Source organism: Giraffa tippelskirchi, chromosome X (assembly GCF_054371585.1).
Source record: "Giraffa tippelskirchi isolate mGirTip1 chromosome X, T2T-mGirTip1v1.2.pri, whole genome shotgun sequence".
NCBI classification, from domain to species: Eukaryota; Metazoa; Chordata; class Mammalia; order Artiodactyla; family Giraffidae; genus Giraffa; species Giraffa tippelskirchi.
The window spans coordinates 27955287-27977073 of NC_137289.1; the positions used below are offsets into that span (position 1 = coordinate 27955287).

The following is a 21787-nucleotide window of genomic DNA, read 5'->3' on the forward strand; positions in this document are numbered from 1 at the left end:
ATACCCATGTTCATAGCAGCATTATTCACAGTAACCAAGAGGTGGAAACAACCCAAGTGTTCATCAGCGGATGAATGGCCAAACAAATAGTGGTATATACATGCAATTAATCAGCCTTGAGGAGAAGGCAATGGCATCCCACTCCAGTACTCTTGCCTGGAAAATCCCATGGACGGAGGAGCCTTAGGCTTCAGTCCATGGGGTCGCGAAGAGTCAGACTCGACTGAGCGACTTCACTTTCACTTTTCACTTAAATGTATTGGAGAAGGAAATGGCAGCCCACTCCAGTGTTCTTGCCTGGAGAATTCCAGGGACGGAGGAGCTCAGTAGGCTGTCTCTGGGGTCACACAGAGTCGGACACGACTGAAGGGACTTAGCAGCAGCAGCAGCAGCAATCAGCCTTGTAAAGGAAGGAGATCCAGCCACATGGTTGAAGCTTAAGAACATCATGTTAAGTGAAATACACTAGTCACAAAAAGACAAATATTTTATGATTCTACTTACATGAGGTATATAAAATAGTCAAATTTGAGGAAAAAATTAAAATGTTGGTTACCAGAGGCTGAGGAGATTGGGGAAAGAGGAGTTGTTTAATGGGTTTAGAGTTTCACATGCGCAAGATGAAGTAGTTTTGGAGATCTGTTTCACTATAATCGGAATATACTTAATACTACTGAACTATACACTCTAAAATGGTATAGGGTAGTAAATTTTGTATTTTGCATTTTTGTATCACAATAAAAAATGCATTTTATAATTTTTAAAAAGAGTAAATATCTAAATTCCACTACCATATATGAATGTGATTTGGCCCTAATAACTTGACTCAAGACCTTTTCATTGCAGTCTTCCTCTTTATAATTTTTTTAAAAATAAACCTCAGCTTTTAACTGGAAGTAAGTAAGTTAAATTCCTTCTTCTGGGTAAAAAAATGAGTCTAATGCTTGTAGCTAAGTGAATGCAGGTTTGGAAACTCATCTCATAAGTATGTTTACAAGATGTAAAAGAAGAAATTCACTGGTTATTTATGCATCTGTTGTTAAAAAGCTGTAGATTTCTGTCTATTTCCTATAGAATTTCAAGTGCCGTATTAAATCACATCATTTAGTGCTAACAGATACCCTCAGAATTATGTTGTATGTAGGGTTTAAAAAGAGATAGTACATTTTCCCCCTTTAAAATCTTTACAGGAACATTTATTATATTCCCATTTACCACCACTGAGTCTCATCAGTCTTAAAGATTTTTTTTTTTCAATTTCCTTATATGCCCATTTCCTTTTGGCAATATCTTGCTTTTCCTTTTTAAATTTGAAGTTGAATATTAAAACAGATGCAAAGGAGAGTACTACTTACACATAAACTCTTGAACTGCATTTTTATCATTTCCTATGTGGAAAAAACCCAACTGTATGAAATTGATAGCAACATTTTAGTATATCCTCAGGTCCCCTGGGAAAAGCAATGTGCTTAGACAGATGATCTGATTTTATGAGCACATAGCTGAAGTCTAACACTGTGCATTTGTCTTTATGCTCCTACTTTTTTCAGGGACTATGAAAACACATTTAGGCAGTAGTTTTGCTTTCCAACAATGGACTGCAAAGCCTTTGACAACACATAGCATTTGCATTGCTGTTTTTCATGATGCACATCAAAGTATAGCTCACTTTCAGCAGAGACTCTTAATCTCAGCTTGTTAATAAGAAAACAGGAACCTTAGTACCAGAACTCATTTTATTATCTACCCTCACCAAGGACTGTGATTTGGATTCCACTCAAATATGAATTAGTTTAAATGTTGCTCTGCTGCAACTGTTGAATTTATTCATTATGCTGTAATATTTTACTTATGAAACTGCATTTGGAAATCCTTTGGTATATATCAAGATGAAATTACAGTGCTCGGGAATATTGATTATTGCTTGTAATTGCCATCATAATAGCCAACAATTCTCTGTCTTTCTTTGTCTTTCTTCTACCTCTTAATGATATACCAAACCAAATCAATATCCAACATATGAGGCCACTTACGTTGTCTCAAAAATTCAATTGTTCTTCATATATATGCAGAGGATCGAAGATTTTATCTCCAAACATTGAATAAAAAAGTCCCATACTGCAAGATTTCTCTTCTATTCCATAGGAGCCTATTACAGTGTTGCTGTATATGATCAGTTATATGCAAGTGACGTTTTATCACCTCCAGAGTAACCACTAAGTTGTGATAGGGAGACGGGGAGGCTTCTCCACTCTGCTGTTTATAAAGTGCTATACTTCTCCTCACTAGTATATTAGACAGTCACAGAAAACAAAGGCTGGGAAAGATAAGACATTAAAGAAGAAATCTCCCTCCTTATGACATGAAGGTGATTATTTCAGGGACTAATGAGGACGTACAATCAAATGAAAGAAACCTAATGCTATGAGTCACTTTTTCAATAAAATGTATTTAATCTTATTTCTGCTACTTACTGTTTTTCCATTCTAGGGATACATTCAGTGCTTTTAAAAGCAGCAATAATTCCTTTACAGTCCTGATGACTGAACACTAACTTCTCTCTAATGGTCCCCCATTCATTCAAAATAGTTAAGATGGTCTTTAAAACTTACTGTGGACCTAATTAAAATTAAAAGCTTTTGCACAACAAAGGAAACTATAAACAAGGTGAAAAGACAGCCTTCAGAATGGGAGAAAATAATAGCAAATGAAGCAACAGACAAACAATTAATCTCAAAAATATACAAGCAACTTCTGCAGCTGAATTCCCGAAAAATAAACGACCCAATCAAAAAATGGGCCAAAGAACTAAACAGACATTTCTCCAAAGAAGACATACAGATGGCTAACAAACACATGAAAAGATGCTCAACATCACTCATTATTAGAGAAATGCAAATCAAAACCACAATGAGGTATCATTTCACACCAGTCAGAATGGCTGCTATCCAAAAGTCTACAAGCAATAAATGCTGGAGAGGGTGTAAAAGGGAACCCTCTTACACTGTTGGTGGGAATGCAAACTAGTACAGCCACTATGGAGAAGAGTGTGGAGATTCCTTAAAAAACTGGGAATAGAACTGCCATATGACCCAGCAATCCCACTGCTGGGCATATACACCGAGGAAACCAGAATTGAAAGAGACGCGTGTACCCCAATGTTCATCGCAGCACTGTTTACAATAGCCAGGACATGGAAGCAACCTAGATGTCCATCAGCAGATGAATGGATAAGGAAGCTGTGGTACATATACACAATGGAATATTACTCAGCCATTAAAAAAAATACATTTGAACCGGTTCTACTGAGATGGATGAAACTGGAGCCCATTATACAGAGTGAAGTAAGCCAGAAAGAAAAACAACAATACAGTATACTAATGCATATATATGGAATCTGAAAGATGGTAACGATAACCCTATATGCGAGACAGAATAAGAGACACAGATGCATGGAACAATTTTATGGACTCTGAGGGAGAAGGTGAGGGTGGGACGTTCTGGGAGAATGGCATTGAGACATGTGTATTGTCATATGTGAAACAGAGCACCATTCCATGTTCGATGCATGTGACAAGGGCTCAGGGCCGGGGCAATGGGATGATCCAGAAGGATGAGAGGGGGAGGGAGGTGGGTGGGGGGTCCGGGAAGGGGAACACATGTAAACCCATGGCTGATTCTTGTCAATGTATGGCAAAAACTATTACAATATTGTAAAGTAATTAGCCCCCAACTAAAATAAATAAATTTATTAAAAAAAAAAAAAAAAAGAGAAAAAAAAAAAAAGAAAAGAAAAAAAAAAAGCATCAAAAAAAAAAAAACTTACTGTGAGAACATGTGACATATAGAAGAAAATAGATATGTATTATGTAGTACTGTTTGAACAGACTGTGTTTGGTTCGCTTGGGTCAGTTAACCCAGATTAGAACTCTGTAGTAATTCCGTGAAAACTGGTTGGCAGGTAGCACAGGGCAATGGAAATATACTATTTTACAAGTCCCCAATTCTAAGTACATTCATGCCATTAGCTTCTGATGTTTCTTTTAAGTAATCCACTTTAATTCTCTGGGCCTCCCTTTATATCTGCAGAATGAGCATGTTGAGCTGCTAGATGATTTCTGAGATCCTTTCTAACTGATTCTATAGCCATCATTCTCATGTTTTTCCCTCAGGTACCAAAAGCAACAGGGTAAAACTGTGGCTCAATTCAATATCATCCACATGCCCAAATGAACACAAAGCATGCTTCTTCTGTGCTGTACAAGGCCTGGGTTCAAATTTTCTCATGTCCACTAACTGCGGAACCCTGGTGTGGTGTGCTATAAAGTTGTAGTTAAGATCAATGGCTCTAGAGCCAGACTGCTTGGGCTTGAAAGTCAGCTTTACCAGTTACTAGGTGTTGGACTGTGGACAAATTACTTAACCTTTCTCTGTGTTGGTTTTCTCATCTGTAAATGTAAATGCTTACTGTAATGGGGTTGTTGTGAAGCTTAAATTATGTAATACTTTATGAATTAATTAGAATAATGTCTGTCACAAATAAGCGCTTAATGAATGTTACCTCTTATTATTATGATAAGACCCTTATTATCATACCATTTTGCTATTATCATACCATTTTTCTCCTATTAAACCTCTTTTGGTCTCTCTTTCATTGTCTGTAAGATTACAATAATAATATCAACCCCACAGACATATTAGGATCAAAATATTGCATATAAAGTACCTAATTTGGTGCCTGACTTTTCTAGGCACTCAATAAATCATGCACATAAATAGAACCAACTATGTATGTGGTTGATGTTAGTCACTGCATTTTTTCCACCCATCCCACTCCCAATCTTTTCATACTAGTTACAAGAAAAAATATAAGCTCAAGGCAGAAAACTTTAAAGAAATAACCCTACTATCCAAAGGTAACACAAATAATTATTTTTCCATGAGCATATCTTTTATTTTAAAAATTGTATTGCCCACATTGTTTTGAAACCTACATGATTTTACTTGATGATCTGTAAACACTTTTTCTAGTGAATATTCTTTTACAGTGCAATTCATAATGGTTGTATAGTATTCTACTCTGTATTTATAAAATAATATTAATGAACATCTGAGTGTTTATCTTGTGCTGTTATAAATAACACTGCAATATACACTGTCATACACATCATATCCTAAGGATAGATTCCTATAGGCATAATTTTTGGACAAAGTATATGCATCTTTTAAGACTTTTGTTACAGAAAGCCAATTATCTTCCAGAAAGTCTTGTGAATCTCCACTCCCCTCAGCAATCTTGCCCTTTAAATACCATTTATCCTCACAAACTAAAGCAAAACTCTAATGTGGACAGTTTCATTAACTGACATGTGGACAGTTATTTTTTCATTTAAATGTACATGCTTTCATTCTTTAAAAATGGCAGCTAGAAATCAGCCTTAAAATATTCCTAATGATGAGCATATGTGACATGTACAAGGTGATGTTGTCTCTTTGTTCAGTGGAAGGGTCTCGTGATGTATTACGTTAACATGTGGCAACAGAATGTTTTCTATTTAGCACTGTGTTTTACTGCCCTAGGCTGAACAGTAGAGTAGATTGAGGACTTTGGAACTGGAATGGCCAGGGATCCTATAGTGGCTTTGTTATTCTTTTACTAGGTAGATTTAAGCAAGTTACTTAACCTCATTAGGCCTCCATTTCTTTAAATACACCATGAAGATAATAATATGGCCTATTCCATATGAGTGAATATTAACTGAGATAATGAGTGTTTAACACAATGCATGGTACTTAGCACTTGATAAGGGTAAAGTATTACATGAAATCATTTTCATGCCAACTCCTTCCACTTGAATGTATCACTACTGTTTATGAAATATCCATATTAAAATAGTCATGAGCTGTCAATAAACATCCTCTAGTAAATCAAACATGACAGCAGTATGAAGTTCTGGGACAGGTAAAACTAATGCAGGGTAGGGAAAAAATGCAAAATAGCAGTTGCCTCTGGGGATTAGAGATATTTACTTAGAAAGACAGGAGGGCACTCCCTGGGGTGACAGGAATGTTCTGTATCTTCACAGGGCTTTTGGTTGCACAGGTGATTGCATTTGTTAGGTTGCAGCAAAGGTACACTGCAAATTTGTGCATTTCATTGTATATAGTTTTCAAATTGAAATATATTTATTTATAATGGTGTATAAGTTTGTGTACACCATATTGAATTGATACATTTTTATATTTCAATACCATTGTCATTTGTAGTATTAGCTAACATCTCTATCACATAATTATTCTTACTTTTTGTATTGGGAATAATTAAGATCTACTGCCTTAGCATCTTTGATTTTTTTTTTTACATTATTATTGTCTATAACAGTACTGTGCATTAGATCTCCAAGACTTATTTCTCTGCTAGTTGCAAGTTTGTAGCCTTAATCATCCCCCTATCCCCACTTATCAGCCCCTGGTAACCAATACTCTGCTCTTTGTTTTTACCAGTTCATGTATGGACCTCAAGGATCTTATGCTGTGAGATAAATCAGAGAAAGAAATACCGTAGGATATCACTCATATGTGGAATCTAAAAAACTCGAACTCATTGTGTATAAATTTTACATTAAAAATCTGTAAGAACTTTTTGAACTCTAGATAATGTAAAAGTTAAAATATGTGAAGAGAAGTGTACTGATGTATGCAGCTTACTTTGAAATGCTTAAAAATGAAATAAAAAATGAGATGTTTTAAAAAAAAGATGGATTAAGACAGGAATGGTGAGATGGATAAAAATGTGATAAAGTGAATATAATCATATGTTAAGTATAGAATCTAGTTCACAAGTATATATATGGTTTTGTTTTTTTATTTTTAAAAATGTTTATTTGATAATTGTCTTTTAAAATTTAAACCTAGTATTTTTAAGACCAGTGCTGCTCAACTGGAGATACACGTTAACCTTACCTAGGATGTTTTATTAAAATATACTTGCTTAGGACCTAGTCCAGATTTACTGAATTTCTTCATTTGATATTCTCTGGAGTAGATATATGTTTGTTATAAAAATTCTTTGCTTTGGCTGTATGTTTGGCAATTTTTATAATAAAATATTAGGTGAAAATGTGTCTGTGAAAGCTAGTCTCTAAATAAAATACTGGCCTCTGGGCCATTCATATTATCAAAATGCCTGATGATACTTCTCCTCCTGTTCTTGGGTATTATATTCAATGAAAGGGAGCAGTATAGTGAATGCCACCAAATGTGGAAGGGTAATGCTCAGAGATTGAGAACCTCATTAGACAAAAATTCAGGAACAGAAGACCTCTTTCTTCCTCTTAAAAATCTAAAATAGGAAGACAAAAAAGAAGACCATCATGGGCACTTTGGAGTTAAGTGTTAGGTATATGAAAATTTTGTTGAGTTCTTCCTAGTTCCCTTTTGCTTTATTGTAGCATGATTGTTTAATGGAGTTTATGTTTCTGTAGCTTGTGGCTTTGGTTTTGATAGCCCAAATTTTTGTTTCTTTTTTGCAGGCATTTCCTATTCAAGCACGGATCTGGTTCCTCGGCCATCTTTAGTGCAGCCAGTCAGAACTACCCACTGACATCCAATACTGTGTACTCGCCTCCTCCCAGGCCACTTCCTCGAAGCACCTTTTCCAGACCTGCCTTTACCTTCAACAAACCCTACAGGTGCTGCAATTGGAAGTGCACAGCCTTGAGTGCCACTGCAATCACAGTGACTCTGGCCTTGTTACTAGCCTATGTGATCGGTAAGCCCTTTTTTCCATGCTTCACTTTTCTTCTTCATCAAAATCTGGTTTTGCTTGTGCTGGAGTTGGGAGTGAGGGGTTTCTTTTTCTACCCTGTGACCTACAAATTTGAACTAAGGCTTTGTATTAAAAATAACAAATAGATTTCTAATTAGGTTTTTTTTTTTTTTGGTAATTCCTAAACTTAAATACTGCTGAGGAGAGTAAGAACTACTCTTTGAGAAGAAATATTTATACTACTAACACAGTCTTATTGATTGCAATTACTGTAGTTAACCATTTTCCCTTCAATTAGAAGACTGTTATGGTTTTCTCATTAGAAGTTATAAGTACCAATCTATAGTAGCTTCTTAAATTATAGTTAAAAAATAATACTGCTACTGAATTTTCAGGTAGCAATTTCATTAAAGTAGTAGTTATTTGGAAGCTATTGGAAAATCTAGGGCATAATTTCTTTCCAAGAATGTGGAATTTTACACTGGGACTAAAAAAATATCTTCTTATTCACTCGGTAAATGGCGGTAAAATTGTGTGGTTACTATGTTTGCAACGATAAAGGAGAAAATAGTAGTGAGGCACACTTTCTACTTTTAAGAAAAATATGATTGTTCTTGAGGCATCTTGATTAAAGTCACCCTTTGTGTGTGTGTGTGTGTGTGTGCACGCACGTGTGCTCAGTGACTAAGTCATGTCTGACTCTTTGCAACTCCATAGACTGTAGCCTGCCAGGCTTCTCTGTCCCTGGGATTTCCCCAGGCAAGAATACTAGAGTGGGTTGCCATTTTCTTCTCCAGGGGGTCTTCCCAAATTAGGGATCGAACCCGTGTCTCCTGCATTGCAGGCATATTCTTTATCACTGAGCCACCTGGGAAGCCTCTAAGTCACCCTTTCTCAATAGCAAGTCATATTGATTTTTCTGGATGGCATTTTAATTTGACTGACTGCAAGAAGATCCAACCAGTCCATCCTAAAGGAGATCAGTCCTGAGTGTTCATTGGAAGGACTGATGTTGAAGCTGAAACTCCAATACTTTGGCCACCTCATGCAAAGAGTTGACTCATTGGAAAAGACCCTGATGCTGGGTAGGATTGGGGGCAGGAGGAGAAGGGGACGACAGAGGATGAGATGGCTGGATGGCATCACAGACTCGATGGACATGGGTTTGGGTAAATTCCGGGAGTCGGTGATGGACAGGGAGGCCTGGCATGCTGTGGTTCATGGGGTCACAAAGAGTCGAACACGACTGAGCGACTGAACTGAACTAAACATTAATTTCCTTGTTTGAGTGGTTTTGTGGTCTAAAATGTAAATTAACTTAAGAAATATGTATTTTGTGGAAGCAGTATTCCTAGAAGACTAACATATCATGGTAGAAAAATAATTCTTTCTAAGTATGTCACTCATATCTTCTTTTCAAGTTTAGCCTGATTTCCTAATTGAAGGGGAATTATCCACAAAGATACACTGAATATGGTTCTGAGAGATAGATTAAAAAGAATTTAGAAATTATAAAAAAGTAAGTTTTGTTGAGTCTGATTTATTAAAAATGTGAGCAATAAGAAAGTTCTCATGACGAGTTTTTATGAGTCATAGAACAAAGGATAGTAAGTAAGTAAGCAGATATGTTTTGTAGGGGAATCACTGATAATGTCACCAATATAAGATCACAGGCTATATTGATGTTCATGATTATCTCTTTTCTATTTTCATTGTACAATCTGAGTATATTGAACAATGCTTCTATTAAATGTGGATAATATTAACATATAAGATCACAAATACGTCCTTTATCTCAGACAATTTAGGACAACTCAGCATGAACATTTATTTAGATTGTAATAACGTTTAATAAGGAATGATGCTGAAGGAATGAAGGTCTGAGATGAGAAAGTACTGTAATATAAACAGGATTTTAATATGGTATCATTCAAATCAAGGAGTAATTTGAAAAGTTTAAATACATTAGAGGCCCTTTAAAATGTCCTTGTTCAATTATGAGACCAATTTTTATCTTATAGGTTATCTTCTATTAGCTTTTACTGTACAAAGAGATGATATTTTAGACATAAGACTTTACATCCAGAATAAACAAATCCAAGTTCTTTATTAATAGATTTATACTCTGTCCAAACCTATGTTTCTATTTAAATTTTTTACATGGCCACTTATATAAAAATTGTATTATACATTCTGAGCCTTGTTTAATTAGATTATATATTCATTTCAGATGTGAAAATAAAATGTTTCAGTTATTTCAAAGACTGCCTTTTTAATAGGGTAAACAGTAGCATATATTAATATAGTTAATATGACAACAAAGCAATATAGTACAACGGTCATGAACAAGGATTTTCAGACCTCTGCCACTATTAACGCACATTATCTTTGGCAAATTATTTACCCTTTTAAGGCCTCAATTTTCTCGTCTGTAAAATTGTCCTAAAACACTACCTGTAACATAAGGTTGTCATTGAATTAAATGAGTTAATATATCTAAAGAACTTGGAAGAGTACATAAAACATATAGTGAAGTGAAAATTGCTCAGTCGTGTCTGACTCTGCAACCCCACGGACCGTACAGTCCATGGAATTCTCCAGACCAGAATACTGGAGGGGGTAGCCTTTCCCTTCTCCAGGGGATCTTCTCAACCCAGGGATCAAAACCAGGTCTCCTGCATTGCAGGCAGACTCTTTACCAGCTGAGCCATATAAGTATATCATAAATGTTAAATATTATTATTGCTGTTGTTACCATTATTATCTTTATACTTACTACTCACTGTTAACATTCACTGTTTCTCAGAGTTAGCTGTTTTATTCATGGCTGTATCCCATCTCCACAAACACTGCCTGGCACATAGCAACCCTGTCCATAAAAGTTTACTGAAAAAAAAAGAATTACACTAAGCACTCTACTTGTATTAGCTCATTGCATCCTCACAACAGTCATTAAGGATAGTTATCAGATTAAACCTATTTTATAAATGAGACAACTGAGGCATAGCCAATGTAAGAGATCACATATAGGTCACACTGAAATTAAGAGGTCACGTCACTAAGAAGGGGGTATCCTGAGCTTTAAGCCATAGCAGACTGACTCCAGAGGACAAGCTTTTGAGTGCCAGGCCTTGCTGCTCTCCTAGCACTGCAATAAACTTTGCAGCTCATTTACTTCTTGGGCTTCCCTGGTGGCTCAGACAGTGAAGAATCAGCCTGCAATGCAGGAGACCCAGGTTCAGTCCCTGGATCAGGAAGACCCCCTAGAGAAGGGAATGGCAACCAGTTCCAGTATTCTTGCCTGAAGAATTCCATGGACAGAGGAGCCTGGCAGGCTATAGTCCATGGAGTCACAAAGAGTTGGACACAAGTGAGCAACTTTCACTTTCACTACTAAGTAAATCCGCCGTTTTTTTTCTTATTAAATCACAAATTAAATTAGATTTACCAGGCCATCCATTGCAATGGTTACTTCCACTAAGATGTGTGGATTGGTGAGAGTATCTATTGAAATGATTTACCATGAGACTTTGAAAAGACGGAAATACCAGGTTAAATGCTAGTACAGTAGGTTGAGGGCTTCTCTGGTGGCTCAGATGGTAAAGAATCCACCCGCAATGCAGGAGACCTGGGTTTGATTCCCTGGGTTGGAAAGATCCTCTGGAGGAGGGCATGGCAACCCACTCCAGTATTCTTGCCTGGAGAATCCCCATAGATAGAGGAGCCTGGCGGGCTACAGTCCATGGGGTTGCAGAGTGGGACATGACTGAGCGACTGAGCACAGCATAGCACGGCACAGTAGGTTGAGTGAGTTCAAGATGAGGAGATATTAATGGCAAACACTGTGACTTTGTTCTGACTTCTGTCATGAACTGGACATTATGGGACTTTGGATAAATAGGTTAAAATCTCTTCCTCCACTCCATCTGTGCTGTATCATAGACCACCTCGGGAGGGTAGAGTAGGAATTCATAAATAGGCATTCAAGTGAAAGATGTCAGATAACAACTGTAACACACAAGATGATTTTTAAATGGCTTTCTGTGGTTGAAATAAAAAAGTATTATATTTCAAAATAGTAAACCATTTCACTCTCAGCTCTCGCTGAGTCTGTAAGTTACGGGCTTTTTTTTTTTCAGTCCCCCTTGTAGTTGCTGTGTAACCCAACTAAGATCTTTCACTGAAACTATTTACTGCTTCTGTTTCCCGTGCAGATTCCTTTCTGCCATTTCATTTTCCTCTATTATCCATTATGCATAACCTTTAGATACTAATGGCTGTAGGCTGTGCTGCCCCCAATCCACTAGGGGAAATCACATCAATACCAATGGGACATCAATAGTCATTCTGTGCATTATGGCTCTGTAAGTAGTCATTGGAAAGCAGTGGAAATCCAGCAAGTGAAAAGTCAGAGCTGGGTTCAGGCAACCAGCCCCATCCCTACTTCTCCCCACTATACCTTTTGGGTCAGCAAAAATAATTTCTTTGAATAAGTTTTGAGGTCATAAAATTCAGTGAAGGGAGGCATGGGAACATACTGATTATATGAAGATATTATGGAATGGCTATTGTCATCACTTACCCATAAATCTGTAATATTTTCCATCTGAATCCAAAAAAAGGTCCTTATGCTTCATCCTCTCTGATATTTTGGCATCAGTGATGTATCAGTGCCAGTCAGAAGCACATTTGCTTGAATTTACAAATAAGCTTTATGAAGTAGTAGTCAGGAAGACAGATGACCATATGCAAGGCATCAAGAGGAGGCGAGGTTACGGTACTTCATCAATGGTTGTGAAGGGCACAAACTCGGCTTCTCTGGTAATATTTGATGTTTTGATCAAGTTTCTCCACAGTCAGCAGTTTGTATGTAAGAGGCAATAGAAACTCACAAGAATACATTGTGCTTGGGGTCAAACAAGCTGTTGCATTGAATGAGTTGGGGAATAGAGATTTCTGGCTCTCAAACTAAATATGATTAGTTAGTGATACTATTGTTGCTTTCTTTTGCCATGAAATTAGTAGTAATTCTTCCCACCTTCACGGGATGCAGGTAATATCCAAACTCTATAGATGAAATAAGTTAAGTCCATAAATCTCTTTGCCATGACATACTACATTGCCCACATGTAGAAAGTTGACCAAAATGGTTATTAATACAGAATTAGGAGAGAGAGAACACTGAACCCAATTCTGTGATCAAAAGTTTAAGAATGGAACTATTCAAGAGGGCAGAGTGCCTACTTCACTTACTCTCTGCACAAAAATTGAGTAACAGTGAGTTCAGGGCTTTCTTCTGCCTCCTTTATGCTAGTCCAAATTACCCACCTTTCTAGGGCTACAATTATGGTGGAGGAATAACATGCTGAAAGCTATAGAGTGAGTGTGCTTATTTTGCCTGTATGACAAAAACAAAAAGTGCAAATACTTTAAAATATAGGGAAAAAATGGAGTAAGACAAATTTTGATTTTGGAAAATTCAGAAACTTAGTTGTTTTTTCTTAATAGAGAGAACTGAAATGGAGTTTTTTCCCCAATTATCTAGCTAGACAATGCCCTTGGCCACAAGTTTTACTAGGTATAGATAAATATGCTCACCATAAATGATCTCTTTCAATTACTAGTAACTTCATTAATGCCTCTGTGCCTCAATTTCCTCATCTGTAAAATGGAATGTTGATAACAACTTCCTCATAGATTTGCTTTTTAATTAAATGAGACAGAGCATGTAACACACCCAAGACATTGCTTAATAGATCTAAGTAACATACATGATATTGTTTTTTTCTTAAAATATAATTGAAATTGAGTTTTGTTGCCCCAACAAGCTAGATGGACAATGCCCTTTCCCACAAAGTTTACTAAGTATAGATAAATATGCTCACCAAAGAGAATCTCATAAACTTGTTAGTAATGTCATTAATGCCTCTTTGCCTCAGTTTCCTCATCTAATAAATGGGAATGTTGATAACAACTTCCTTGTAGAATTTCTTTTTAATTAAATGAAGCAGAACATGAAAAAATCCAGGACAATTCTTGGTAGATCTAAGTAAGATACTTAATTTTATATTTTTTTAAATAAAGAGAAAGGAATTACAGTTTTTCCCCCCAACAATCTAGGTAGACAATGCCTTTCCCACAATGTTTGCAAGTATACATAAATATTCTCACCAAAATGCATCTCTTTTACTTACTAGTAACTTTATTAATGCCTCTGTGCCTCAGTTTCCTCATCTATAAAATGGGAATGTTGATAACACCTTCCTCGTAGGTTTTCTTTTTAATTAAATGAAGCAGAACAAGTAAAATACCCAGGACATTGCTTAATAGATCTAAGTTACATACTTAATTTTGTTTTTTTTTAATAGAATTGAAATTGAGTATTTTTTCCTCAAAAATCTAAATAGACAACGCCCTTATCCTAATAGTTTACCGAGTGTAGATAAACATGCTCACCAAAAAGCATCTCTTTCATTTACTAGTAATTCATTAATGCCACTGTGCCTCAGTTTCCTCATCTATAAAATGGGAATGTTGATAACACTTTCCTCACAGATTTTCCTTTTAATTAAATGAAGCAGAGTATGTAAAACACCCAGGACGTTGCTTAGTAGATCGAAGTAACATACTTAATTATGTTATTTTTTCAAATAGAGATAATTGAAATCGAGCTTATTTTTCCCCCAAAATCTAGATAGACTATGCCCTTTCCCACAAAGTTTACTAAGTATAGATAAATGCTCACCAAAAAGCATCTCAGTATCTAGTGACATCATTAATGACTCTGTACCTCAGTTTCCTCATATATAATATGGGAATCTTGAAAACAGCTTTCTCATAGATTTTCTTTTAAATTAAATGAAGCACAGAATGTAAAACACTAAGGACTTTGCTTAGTAGAACTAAGTAACATACTTAATTTTGTTTTTTCTTTAATAGAATTGAAGCCAATTTTTTTGTTTGCCCAACAATCTAGATAGATGCCCTTTCCCACAATGTTTACCTTTATTGGTAAATATGTTCACCAAAATGCATCTCTTTCACTTACTATTAACTACATTTATGCCTCAGTGCCTCAGTTTCCTCATCTATAAAATGTGAATGTTGATAACACCTTCCTTGTTGATTTTCTTCTTAATGAAATTAGGCAAAGCATTTAAAACTCCTAGGACATTGCTTCGTAGATCTAAGTTAAAGTACTTAATTTTGTTTTTCTTTAATAGAGAGAGTTGAAATCGGGATTTATTTTGCTAACAATCTGGGTAGTAAATGAACTTTCCCACGGATTTTACTAAGTGTTGATAAAAACACTCACCAAAAAGGATCTCTTTCAATTCTGGTTTCCTCAGTGTGTATGCCCAGCAGGGGGATTGCTGAGTCATATGGCAGTTCTATTTCCAGTTTTTTGAGGAATCTCCACACTGTTCTCCATAGTGGCTGTACTAGTTTGCATTCATGTGTACCCCAATGTTCATCGCAGCACTGTTTGTAATAGCCAGGACATGGAAGCAGCCTAGATGCCCATCAGCAGATGAATGGATAAGGAAGCTGTGGTACATATACACAATGGAATATTACTCAGCCATTAAAAAGAATACATTTGAATCAGTTCTAATGAGGTGGGTGAAACTGGAGCCCATTATACAGAGTGAAGTAAGCCAGAAAGAAAAACACCAATACAGTATACTAACACATATATATGGTATTTAGTTAATCGGTAAAGATAACCCTGTATGCGAGACAGCAAAAGAGACACAGATAAATAGAACAGTATTATGGACTCCATGGGAGAGGGCGAGGGCGGGATGATGTAGGAGAATGGCATTGAAGCATGTAAATTATCATATGTGAAACGAATCGCCAGTCCAATTTCAATGCATGATACAGGGTGCTCAGGGCTGGTGCACCGGGATGACCCGGAGGGATGGGATGGGGAGGGAGGTGGAAGGGGGGTTCTGGAAGGGGAAAACATGTACACCCATGGTGGATTCATGTCAATGTATGGCAAAACAAATACAATATTGTAAAGTTTAAAAATAGATAAATAAACTAATTTAAAAAAATATCATATTATCAGAAATAGGAAAATCAACATTAGGAGCCTTATTACTAAATGTGATAAGTATTATTGTTGTTGCTGTTGTTCAGTTGTTAAATCTGATAAATATTTTATATCAATAGCAAAAAGCTTGGATTAGGGGGAGAAAGAAGAAGATAAGAAACTGTATTTTTTCGGTCACTCTTGTGTAAGTCCCTTTTTGATTACTGGGAGTGTTCTCTTGCTTTTTATAATCAATTTAAGAATGTTAGCTGGAATGCAGCAAATGCTTAAGAATCAACCCAGGGATCAAACCCAGGTCTGCCCGCACTGCAGGTGGATTCTTTGCCAACTGATCTATCAGGGAAGCCTTTTACTCATTAATAACATATTAATGCCTCTAGCCTCAGTTTCCTCATCTATCAAACGGGAATGTTGATAACACCTTACTTGTAGTTTTTTTTTTTTTTTTAATTAAATGAAGCAGAGCATGTAAAACACCTGGGACATTTCTTAGTAGATCATATTTAAATTTTTTAATAAGTTGAATTGAAATCAACTTTTTCCCCATCAATCTAGATAGCCAGTGCCCTTTCCCACAGAGTTTTCTAAGTACACATGTATATGCTCACCTAAAAGCATCTCTTTCACTTACTAGTATCTTCATTAATGCCTCTATGCCTCATCTATAAAATTGGGAATGTTGATAACACCTTCATCATAGATTTTTTTAATTAAATGAAATAGAGCATGCAAAACACCCAGGACATTGCTTGCTCCATTTATGTCACGTACTTAATTTTTTTAATAGAATTTAAGTCAAGTTTTTTTTCCCCAAGAATCTTCATAGACAGTGCCCTTTCTCACAAAGTTTACTGTGGATAAGTATGCTCCCCAAAAAAGCATCTCATTCACTTTGGTAGCTTCATTACTGCCTCCATCACTCAGCTTCCTCATCTATAAAATGGGAATCTTGATAACTTCCGTGTAGATTTTCTTTTTAATTTAATTAAGCAAACCATGTAAAACACCCAGGATATTGCTTTGTAGAGCTAAATAACATACTTAATTTTGTGTGTTTTTTTTTTTAAGGAGAGAATTCAAATCGAGATTTCTTTTGCTCACAATTTAGATAGTGCTCATTCCCACAAATTTTACTATTAATAAATATGCTCACCAAAAAGCATCTCTTTCAGTTAATAGTAACTTCATTAATGGCTCTTGGTTGACTCAGTTTCCTCATCTGTAAAATGGGAATGTTGATAAGACCTTCCTCATAGATTTTCTTTTTAATTAAATGAAGCAGAGATTGTAAAACACCCAATTCATTGCTTAGCAGATCTAAGTAATGTACTTAAGTTTGTCCTTTTTTAAATAGAATTGAAATTGAGTTTTTTTCCCCAATCTAGATAGACAATGCCCTTTCCAACAAAGTTTACTAAGTATAGATAAATACACTCACCAGAAAGCATCTTTTTCACTAAAGAGCAACTTAATTAATGCCTCTGTGTCTCAGATTCCTCATCTATAAAATGAGAATGTTGATAACACCTTCCTGGTAAATATTTTTAATTAAATGAAGTAGTGCATGTAAAACCCACAGGACATTTCTTAGTAGATCTAGTAACATAGTTATTTTTAACCTTTTTAAATATAGAATTGAAATCGAGTATTTTTCCCCAACAATCTAGATAGAGAATGTCCTTTCCCACAAAGTTTGCTATGTATAGATAAACGCTCACCAAAAAGCATCTGTTTCACTTACTAGTAATTCATTAATGCCTCTAGCCTCAGTTTCCTCATCTGTAAAATGGGAATGCTGAAAACATCTTGCTTGTAGAGTTTATTTTCAATTAAATGAAGCAGAGCATGTAAACACCCAGAACATTGCTAAGTAGATATAAGTAATATACTTAATTTTGTTTTTTATTTTATAGGTAGAATTGAAATCAAGGTTTTTTCCCCATCAATCTAGGTAGACAATGCCCTTTCCTATATAGTTTACTAAGTATACATGAATATGCTCACCAAAAACATCTCTTTCACTTACTAGTAACTTCATTAATGCCTCTAGCCTCAGTTTTTTCATCTATAAAATGGGAATATTGATAACATATTCCTCGTAGATTTTTGTTTAATTAAATGAAGTAGAGCCTGTAAACACCCAGGACATTGTTTACTAGATCTAAGTGAAATGCTTAATCTGCTTTTTTTAATAGACTTGAAATCGAGTTTTTTCCCCCAACAATCTAGATAGACAATGTCCTTTCCCACAAAGTTTACTAAGTATAGTGAATACGCTCAGCAAAAAGCACCTCTTTCACTTACTAATACATTGATTAATACCTCTGTGCCTCACTTTCCTCATGTATAAAATGGGAATGTTGATAACACCTTCCTCCTAGATTTTTTTTTAATTGAATGAAGCAGAGCATGTAAAACACCCAGGATGTTGCTTAGTAGATCAAAGTAACATAATAAAATTTGGTGTTTTTTTTTTTTTTTTTTTTGAGAAGAGAGAGTTGAAATCCAGTGTTTTCCACAAAAATCTAGATAAACAATGCCCTTACCCACAATGTTTACTAAGTACAGATAAATAGGCTCACCAAAAAATATCTCTTTCTCTTACCAGTAACTTCATTAATGCCTCAGTGCCTCAGTTTCCACATCTATAAAATGGGAATGCTACTGAAGCCTTCCTCGTTGATTTTCTCTTTAATTAAATTATGCAAAGCATGTAAAACTCCAAGACCATTGCTTCCTAGATCTAACTAACATACTTAATTTTGTTTTTTTAATAGAATTGAAATCGAGATTTTATTCACAATCTAGATAGTCAGTGACCTCTCCTGATAATTTTATTGTGTCGATAAATACGCTCACCAAAAAGCATCTCTTTAACTTATACTAACTTAATTAATGCCTCTATGCCTCAGTTTCCTCATCTATAAAATGGAATGTTGGTAACACTTTCTCCATCATTGTTTGTTTAATTCAATGAAGTAGACCATGTAAAACACATAGGACATTGCTTAGTAGGTCTCATAACATACTTAATATTGATTTATTTTTAATATAAAATTCAAATCAAGTATTTTTCCCCAACACTGTAGATCCACAATGCCCTTTCCCAGAAAGTTTACTAATTATAGAGAAATAGGCTCATCAAAAAGCATTTCTTTCACTAAAAAGTAACTTTATTAATGACTCTGCACCTCAGTTTCCTCATGTATAAAATGGGAATCTTGATAACACCTTCCTCATACATTTTCTTTTTAATTAAATGAAGCAGAGCATGAAAAACACCTAGGACACTGCGTTGTAGAAACTAAGTAACATACTTAATTTTGGTTTTCTTTAATAGGGAGATTTGAAGTAGATTTTTTTCCCCCAACAATCTAGATAGACAATTCCCTTTCTGAGAACTTTTACCTGTATAGATAAATTATCTCACCAAGACACATCTCTTTCACATACTAGTAACTTCATTAATGCCTCTAGCCTCAGTTTCCTCATCTATAAAATGGGAATGTTGATAACACCTTACCCGTAGATTTTTTTTTTTTTTCAGTTAAATGAAGCACAGCATGTAAAACCCCCAGGACATTGCTTAATAGATCTAAGTAACATTCTTTTTTTTTTAATAGGTAGAATTGAAATCGAGTTTTATTCCCCATCAATCTAGATAGACAATGCCCTTCCCACAAAGTTTACTAATTACAGATAAATAGGCTCACAAAAAAAATCTCTTTCACTTATTTTATTTTTATTCATCCACTTTATTTTGCTCACCAGCTACATTGTCATGCCCTTTCCCACAAATTTTATTGTGTCGATAAATACACTCAGCAGAAATCATCTTTCCCATACTAGTAACTTCATTAATGCCTTTAGCCTCAGTTTTCTCAGCTATAAAATGGGAATATCGATAACACCTTACTCGTAGATTTTTTTTCAATTAATTGAAGCAGAGAATGTAAAACACCCAGGACATTGCTTAGTAGGTCTAAGTAAGATATTTTATTTTGTTTTTTTTTTTTAATTTACACAATTGAAATCGAGTTTTATTCCCCATCAATCTAGATAGAGAATGCCCACAAAGTTTACTAAGTATAATTAATATGCTCACCAAAAAGCATCTCTTTCATTTATTGGTAACTTAATGCCTCTATGTCTCAGTTTCCTCATCTATAAAATGGGAATATTGATAAGACCTTCATCGTCATTTTTTGTTTAATTAAATGAAGTAGAGCATGTAAAACACCCAGGACAATGCTCACTAGATCTAAGTAACATACTTAATTTTGATGTTTTTTTTAATAGATAGAATTAAAATCGAGTTTTCTTCCCCAACAACATAGATAGACAATGCCCTTTCCCACAATGTTTACTAAGTATATATGAATACGCTCACCAAAAGCATCTCTTTCACTAACTAGTAACTTCATTAATGTCCCTGTGACTCAGTTTCCTCATCTATAAAATGGGAATATTGATGACACCTTCTTCATAGATTTTCTTTTTCTTTTTATTGAGATAAAATTATTCATTTTAATATTTTAAAATAGTTAATTTTGTAATAATTTTAGAATTACAGAATTATTTTAGGTAGTGCAGAGACGTCCCATTTACACTGTACCCTGCTCTTTCGGTTACTTACATCTTACACTAGCATGGTACTTTTTGCCACTCTTAATGAATCAATATAGCAGAGCATGTAAAACACCCAGGACATTGCTTAGTAGAACTAAGTAACATACTAGTCGATGCCCTTTCCCACAATGGTTACTTGTATAGATAAATACCCTCACCAAAACACATCTCTTTCACTTATTAGTAACTTCAGTAACGCCTCTGTGCCTCAGTTTCCTCATCTATAAAATGGGAATATTGATAATACCTTCCTGGTAGATTTTCATTTTAATTCAATTAAGCAAAGAATGTAAAACACCAAGGACATTGCTTAGTAGAATTAAGTAACATAATTTTCCTTTTTTTCAAATAGAGAGAATTGAAATTGAATTTTGCTTACCATCTAGATTGTCAAGGTCCATTCCCACAAATATTACTAAGTGTCAATAAATACCCTCACCGTAACACATCTCTTTCACTTATTAGTAACTTCAGTAATCCCTCTGTGCCTCAGTATCCTCATCTATAAAATGGGAATGTTGATAACACCTTCTCATTGATTTTTTTTTAAATAAATTTATTTATTTTAGTTGGGGGCTAATTACTTTACAATATTGTAGTAGTTTTTGCCATACATTGACATGAATCAGCCATGGGTTTACATGTGTTCCCCTTCCTGGACTCCCCTCCCACTTCCCTCCCCATCCCATCCCTCATTGATTTATATATATATATATATATATATATATAAACGAAGGAGAGCATATAAAACACCCAGGACATTTCTTAGATCTAAATAACATACTTAATTTTGTTTTTTTTTTCCAATGCACAGAATTGAAAATGAGTTTGTTTCCCTAATAATCTAGATAGATAATGTCCTTTCCCACAGTTTCCTAGTATAGATAAATACACTCACCAGAAACCATCTCTTTCACTTGCTAGTAACTTCATTAATGACACTGTGCCTCAGTTTTCCCATCTATAAAATGGGATCCTTGATAACACCTTCCAAGTAGATTTTCTTTTTAATTTAATGAAGCAGAACATTTAAAATACCCAGGACATTGCCTATTAGAACTAAGTTATTTATTTTTGTATTTTTTAAAATAGTTAATTTTGAAATAATTTTAGATTTACAGAATTATTTTAGGTAGTGCACAGACTTCCCATTTATCCTCTACCTTGTTTATTCCATTGCATATATCTTACATTGGCATGGTACTTTTGCTACTGTTAATGAATTAAAATAGCAGTGCATGTAAAACACCCAGGACATTGTTTAGTAGAACGAAATAACATACATAATTTTGGGGTTTTTTTGAATAGAATTGAAATTAATTATTTTG

At 35.1% G+C, this 21787-nt stretch overlaps 1 protein-coding gene across 2 annotated transcripts in view; it reads left to right on the forward strand.

Moving 5' to 3' along the window:
- Positions 1–21787, forward strand: part of TENM1 (teneurin transmembrane protein 1) — a 795886-nt gene that overhangs the window by 400962 nt on the left and 373137 nt on the right. For both annotated transcript variants that reach the window (XM_081563742.1, XM_081563743.1), the window contains one exon: positions 7533–7771. In XM_081563742.1, coding sequence (XP_081419868.1) covers positions 7533–7771 — 239 coding nt within the window. The remainder of the gene's footprint in view (positions 1–7532; positions 7772–21787) is intronic.